Raw genomic sequence first — 7,604 nt, 5'->3', positions numbered from 1 at the left:
AATCTTTTGAAGCAAGTTAATTAATGTGTAGCGCCAGGTCACAAAACTGGGTAGGCGCGTGATATGTTGTGTCGTATGCGTTGTGTTTCGTTTACTAGCTCATCAATCATCGTTACAGCGGCGGTGCGTTGGTTTGGGCATGCCTGCATGGCACCATCCAAGTGGCACGAAACCACGGCAGGATTAATAATGTCTTCCATCTGCGTCATCCCGGACTCCATCGAAATATAATGTCGAACACAGAAACAGCACAAAACTGCGGGCGGAATATACTACTCATACAGTATACAAGGACAAATAATCGTAGTAGATCAACATGCAAAATCTAAAGCAGTCTCACCAAGCATCCATACGATACGAGGAGGAGACAAAGGAACGTAGCGTGCGTATATATAGCAAGCTTTATCGCTTACTTTGCCAACCTAGACCTGTCCGTGCTTTGAGTTCGAGATAGCTAGCTGGAGATGGTTATGGTCCAACACCTGGTCGCCGTCGGCAGAGACGTGGTCTTTAGGGGGCCGCATACGCTGACGCCGAGGCCGACGCCATCGGCAGGCACCAGCACCCCCAAGTCGACCGTCATCTCGGTGGTGATATGCGCCTTGTTCTTCCTGGTCGGCCTCTGCGGCTACATCAACAGGTACTGCCGCCGCGTCAACACGGCGGCAGCAGCGCCGGTGGGAGGCAGGGACAGGTCATCGTCGTCAGGGGGGAGCTCCAGGAAGCGCGGGCTGGAGCAGTCGGTGGTGGCGACGTTCCCGGTCATGCTGTGGAGGGGCCACCACAAGAAGGAGAAGACGGTGATGGAGGAGGAGGAGGAGGAGGAGCGCTGCCCCGTGTGCCTGGCGGCGTTCGAGGAAGGCGACAACCTCCGCCTGCTGCCGCACTGCTCGCACGTGTTCCACCCGGAGTGCGTCGACCCCTGGCTGCAGGCGCGGGCGACCTGCCCCCTGTGCCGGGCCAACCTCGAGCTGCCGCTGCCGGCGGACGCCCTGGCGATCGCAATGCCGGCGGAGGGTAGCGACGACGACGTGGATGACGGGAAGGAGGAGGCCATGGAGCTCGAGATGCTACGCACAGAGCGGCGGGCGGCGAGGCTGCCACCAGTCGCCACAGGGAAGCTGGCACTGCCGTCTCCAGTAGCGCGCATCGCTGAGAGAGTGTCTGCGTCCAGCGTCGGTGTCGTGGGCCCAAGCTAGGTTTTTTTTTAGCGAATACAACGGTTCGAGTCTATCCGTTTGTGCAACGGTTTACTTCTATACTTATCGGTCCAGATTTTTTTTTGAGGTAGTCCATGTTGTTACGCCAAACCGTTGATGGGCACCGTGCAACAACCATGTAAATTGCATATGTCCCATACACCAAAAATTTCCCTCCATCATTGCTACCCCTAAACAAAATAGCATCATTGCTTTCCCTTGTGAACTAGTGGCTCATGAAACTGCAAGGCATCATATTTTATTTTTGAACCAGGCGGTGGTGCCACCGGCGCCTTTCATTAATCTCAAGCACAAGATACATCTGTAATTTTAGAATGCTCAACATTAAGATTGCCTAACTTAAGAAGCATAGGACATTGATCGGCTCTGTGAGACTTGCTACTACAAACTAAACTGGAACAACCATTGCAATCTCAAGAGTAGGCTTTAGCTGCATTAATGTGTGCTCTTCTGTTAAGTTCCCTCGGAATGTAACGAACAACAGTTTGAATACGGAAACGCTCCTTCGCGAGTGAGCGTTCCAACCAGTGACCTCGTATCCTCACGCTATCAGAAGCCGAAGGACAGATGGGCCCACCAACATTAATGCATCAGCCCACATGCGCGTGTACATCGCTCGACCCTCACTAGTAGAAAAAGGACCTATTGTCCTGGTTCATAAGGCCCATTTGTCTGGGTTCTTAAACCGGGACTAAATGGTCGTTACTAAAGCCCAAGGCCTTTAGTCCCGGTTCTTACACGAACCAGGACCGATGGGCCTCCACGTGGCCGGTGCTGCGAGCCTAGGCAGGAAGGCCTTTGGTCCCGGTTGGTGGCACCAACCGGGATCAAAAGGCATCCACGCATCAGCTGTTCAGGGGCTAGATTTTTTGTTTTTTTGGAAGGGGGAGGATTTGGGGGTTTTGTATGGTTAATTAAGCTGTTTCATATATTGTGTTAGGTAGCTAATTAATTAATAGAGAGAAGTGTCCTCTCTTATCTCCGTGTTTGGTCGACACTACGTACTATACGTATAGAGAGGCCCTCGACACGCTAGCTAGTAAGAAAATGAAGGAAACCATTAAGTATAGAAGTTCGTCATGCATACCGAGAGAACTGATCGACCTCTCCTTCTCCGAGAGATTGGTCGAACAACAAGTTTTCGTATTATCTATCCGACGCTACTAGCTACATACAAATACAATATGTAAGATCTCTTACAATCCCCTAGCATCTGAACTTAAATTCCACATGGTATTCTTCGGCTTTATTAATGACGTGGTCAAGAAAGAATCCCGCCAATTCCTCTTGAATTACTTTCATGCGATCTTCTGGTAGGAGTTCATTCCGCATCTCCCACGTCTAATTTGAAGAAGGGGGTTAGTACATATATATGAATGAAACTCAACAGAAATGATGGTGTAATAAAATGAAATTGTGAATATTATTGCTTACGCACATCAAATTGTTTTGTAGAGTAGCCCCGCTTATCTTTGCAAGTCGCGTTGTAGATGAACTCACACACGTAGTATCCACAGTAATCATTCCCTTGTTTCTGCCACAAGCACTTTACGAGAAATTGAGGTCAATCAAACTGATAATGAAGCACTATAAGTGGCATTGATGAAAGTAGCTAGAATAAACGGGAGATGCGCGGAACTAGCTAGCTAGTAGTACTTACTTTCGGGTATGTATATCGCAGCTCCTTCGGCAGTCCCGGAGCTTCTTCGGTGAACTTTTTCCAAACCCTGCAAGACAAAGAAAATAATTATTACTTGAGATATCAGGAAATGAATAAAAAGTTGCCGATATGGTGCGATAATGATCGATTGAACTTACTTGTTGAGAATTTAGTCATGTCCGCATAGGTCTCGGGATCTTTTCGTCTCGAGTCTAAGACGGTTACTAGTCCCTGCTCAAGCCTAATCTCCAGAAGAATATAGTGGAAGCTGCGCACGCATGCATAACTCATCAATTACATTACTATAACCTCGCTCGAGTAATAAGGGAAACCGAATATACACAATACAGTAACACTCACTTGAAGTTGTAAGGAAAGAGTATTTTATCTTTGTTTTGATTTATTATCAATGATTTGAGCAACTTGGCCTCGGCATCTTTGGCGCTCTTTTTAACCTGAAATTCATCTATGAGATTTGGGTTAATGAACCCAATATCATACATTTCTGCTTTTCTGCACTCGACGATCTTCAATCTGCAAAATATAGTGAGGATAATTATAAATACATGCAATGAAAGAGTTGAGCTATATATAGAGACTTAATGACAGAAGTAGTACTTACAGACAGTAGCAAGTGACCGTTAATTTATCGAGGTCCTTTTGATTGAAAAACTGAAAGAACTCCTCAAATGAAACAGTCAACAAATCAATTCCAACGAGGTCGTGCTCCTCTTTAACTCTCAGATACAAAGTATTCGTCCCCCCAGACTCTCTGCAGGTTTTCACGTACCAATCATGGAATCTTCGCATCATCGTTGTTAGAGATTTTTCATCTTTGACAAGAGGTTTCCCGTAATGATATTTGTGTTCTTCCAGCTCCAAGAAACCATAATGTACATCATCGGGCGGGTAATCTCCAAGATTGCTATAACCGGGCACCATCCTCGGATCATTTGCGACGATACCGCTAGACACCTTGAGCGGGGGGGCATGATTGGTGCTACGTCTTGAGCTTGTGTTGGTTTTCTCCGAAGAGGAAGGGATGATGCAGCAGAGTAGCGTAAGTATTTCCCTCAGTTTTTGAGAACCAAGATATCAATCCAGTAGGAGCCCACGCTCAAGTCCCTCGTACCTGCACAAAGCCATAGCTACTCGCAACCAACGCGGTTAGGGGTTGTCAAGCCCTTCACGATCACTTACGAGAGTGAGATCTGATAGATAGAATATTTTTTGGTATTTTTGATATAAAGATGCAAAGTAAAAAGTAAAAGCAAAGTAAATAGCAAAACAATATAAAAGTGATGGAGATTGATATGATGAGAATAGACCCGGGGGCCATAGGTTTCACTAGTGGCTTCTCTCAAGAGCATAAGTATTCTACGGTGGGTGAACAAATTACTGTTGAGCAATTGATAGAATTGAGCATAATTATGAGAATATCTAGGCATGATCATGTATATAGGCACCACGTCCGTGACAAGTAGATCAAAACGATTCTACATCTACTACTATTACTCCACTCATCGACCGCTATCCAGCATGCATCTAGAGTATTAAGTTAAAAAACAGAGTAACACCTTAAGCATGATAACATGATGTAGAGAGATAATTTCATGCAATATGAAATAAACCCCATCTTGTTATCCTCGATGGCAACGATACAATACGTGCCTTGCTGCCCCTTCTGTCACTGGGTAAGGACACCGCAAGATCGAACCCAAAGCTAAGAACTTCTCCCATGGCAAGAACTACCAATCTAGTTGGCCAAACCAAATGGATAATTCGAAGAGACTTGCAAAGATAACCAATCATGCATAAAAGAATTCAGAGAAGATTCAAATATTATTCATAGATAGACTTGATCATAAACCCACAATTCATCGGTCTCAACAAACACACCGCAAAAAGAAGATTACATCGAATAGATCTCCACAAGAGAGGGGGAGAACTTTGTATTGAGATTCAAAGAGAGAGAAGAAGCCATCTAGCTACTAACTATGGACCCGAAGGTCTGAGGTAAACTACTCACACTTCATCAGAGGGGCTAGGATGATGTAGAAGCCCTCCGCGATGACGGCCCTCTTCCGGCAGAGCACCGGAACAGGCCCCAAGATGGGATCTCGTGGATACAGAAAGTTGCGGCGGTAGAATTAGGTTTTTGGCTCCTGTTCTGATTGTTTGGGGGTACGTGTGTATATATAGGAGGAAGGAGTACGTCGGTGGAGCACCGAGGGGCCCACGAGGCAGGGGCGCGCCCTAGGGGGGCGCCCCCACCCTCGTGACCACCTCTTTGATCCCTTGCAGTAGGTTCCAAGTCTCCTGGATCACATTCGGTGAGAAAATCACGTTTCCGAAGATTTTATTCCGTTTGGACTCCGTTTGATATTCTGTTTATCCGAAACACTGAAATAGGCAAAAAAAAACAGCAATTCTGGGCTGGGCCTCCGGTTAATAGGTTAGTCCCAAAAATAATATAAAAGTGGAAAATAAAGCCCAATATAGTCCAAAACAGTAGATAATATAGCATGGAGCAATCAAAAATTATAGATACGTTGGAGACGTATCAGGCATCCCCAAGCTTAATTCCTGCTCGTCCTCGAGTAGGTAAATGATAAAAAGAAATTTTTTGATGCGGAGTGCTACTTGGCATAATTTCAATGCAAATCTTCTTAATTGTGGTATGAATATTCAGATTAGAAAGATTCAAGACAAAAGTTTATATTGACATAGAAAATAATAATACTTCAAGCATACTAACAAAGCAATTATGTCTTCTCAAAATAACATGGCCAAAGAAAGTTATCCCTACAAAATCATATAGTCTGGCTATGCTCCATCTTCCCCACACAAAGTATTTAAATCATGCACAACCCCGATGACAAGCCAAGCAATTGTTTCATACTCTAACTTTTTCAAAACTTTTTCAATCTTCACACAATACATGAGCGTGAGCTATGGATATAGCACTATAGGTGGAATAGAATGGTGGTTGTGGAAAAGACAAAAAGGAGAAGATAGTCTCACATCGACTAGGCGTATCAACGGGCTATGGAGATGCCCATCAATAGATATCAATGTGAGTGAGTAGGGATTGCCATGCAACGGATGCACTAGAGCTATAAATGTATAAAAGCTCAACAAAAGAAACTAGTGGGTGTGCATCCAACTTTCTTGCTCATGAAGACCTAGGGCAATTTGAGGAAGCCCATCATTGGAATATACAAGCCAAGTTTTATAACGTAAAATTCCCACTAGTATATGAAAGTGACAACATATGAGACTCTCTATATGAAGAACATGGTGCTACTTTGAAGCACAATATATGAGACTTGCTATATCATGGTGCTACTTTGAAGCATAAGTGTGGAAAAAAGGATAGTAGCATTGCCCTTTTTTTGGGGGGGCCTTCTTTTTTTTTCTTTGGCCTTTCCCCTTTTTTGGGACAATTCTCTATTGAATGATGATCATCACACTTCTATTTATTTACAACTCAATGATTACAAGTCGATACTAGAACAAAGTATGACTCTATATGAATGCCTCCGGCGGTGTACCGGGATATGCCATGAATCATGAGTGACAAATATGAAAGAATTATGAACAGTGGCTTTGCCACAAATACTATGTCAACTACATGATCATACTAAGCAATATGACAATGATGGATGTGTCATGATGAACTAGTTGGTGGAAAGTTGCATGGCAATATATATCGGAATGGCTATGGAAATGCCATAATAGGTAGGTATGGTGGCTGTTTTGAGGAAGGTATATGGTAGGTGTATGATACCGGCGAAAGTTGCGCGGTATGAGAGAGGCTAGAAAAGGTGGAAGGGTGAGATTGCGTATAATCCATGGACTCAACATTAGTCATAAAGAACTCATATACTTATTGCAAAAATTTAGAAGTTATCAAAGCAAAGTAATACACGCATGCTCCTAGGGGGGTAGATTGGTAGGAAAAGACCATCGCTCATCCCCGACCGCCACTCATAAAGAAGACAATCAATAAATAAATCATGCTCCGACTTCATCACATAACGGTTCACCATACGTGCATGCTACGGGAATCACAAACTTCAACACAAGTATTCTTTAAATTCAACTAGCATGACTTTAATATTATCACCTCCATATCTCAAAACAATTATCATGCTTCAATTTTTCTTAGTATTCAACACACTCAAAAGAAAGTTTCACAAATCTTGAATACCAAGCATATTATTATTAAGAAAATTACCATTCTATTAAGAGACTCTCAAATAATTTAAGTGAAGCATGAGAGATCAATAGTTTCTTTAAAACGAATCCACCACCGTGCTCTAAAATATCTAAGTGAAGCACATAGAGCAAAATTATAACGCTCAAAAGATATAAGTGAAGCACATAGAGCAAAATTATCTAGCTCAAAAGATATAAGTGAAGCACATAGAGCAAAATTATCTAGCTCAAAAGATATAAGTGAAGCACATAGAGCAAAATTATCTAGCTCAAAAGTTATAAGTGAAGCACATAGAGCGTTCTATCAAATTTTAATTCATGTATGGCTCTCTCAAAATGTGTGTACATCAAGGATGATTGTGGCACACTAACAAACAAAGACACAAATAATACAAGACACTCCAAGCAAAACACATATCATGTTGGTGAATAAAAATATAGCTCCAAGTAAATTACCGATGGAAGTGGACGACAGAGGGGATGCCTTCCGGGGCATCCCCAAG

At 43.4% G+C, this 7,604-nt stretch overlaps 1 protein-coding gene across 1 annotated transcript; it reads left to right on the top strand.

The window, feature by feature from the left end:
- Positions 1–268: 268 nt before the first annotated feature.
- Positions 269–1,542, top strand: LOC125522748 (E3 ubiquitin-protein ligase ATL6-like). Its single transcript, XM_048687779.1, has one exon. The coding sequence runs from the start codon at positions 465–467 to the stop codon at positions 1,197–1,199; it is 735 nt and encodes a 244-aa protein (XP_048543736.1). The 5' UTR covers positions 269–464; the 3' UTR covers positions 1,200–1,542.
- The last annotated feature ends 6,062 nt before the right edge of the window (positions 1,543–7,604 follow it).

Source organism: Triticum urartu, chromosome 7 (assembly GCF_003073215.2).
Source record: "Triticum urartu cultivar G1812 chromosome 7, Tu2.1, whole genome shotgun sequence".
Lineage (NCBI taxonomy): Eukaryota > Viridiplantae > Streptophyta > Magnoliopsida > Poales > Poaceae > Triticum > Triticum urartu.
Note: the sequence above shows the minus strand (reverse complement) of the source record. Positions and strands in the feature narration are given on the sequence as shown.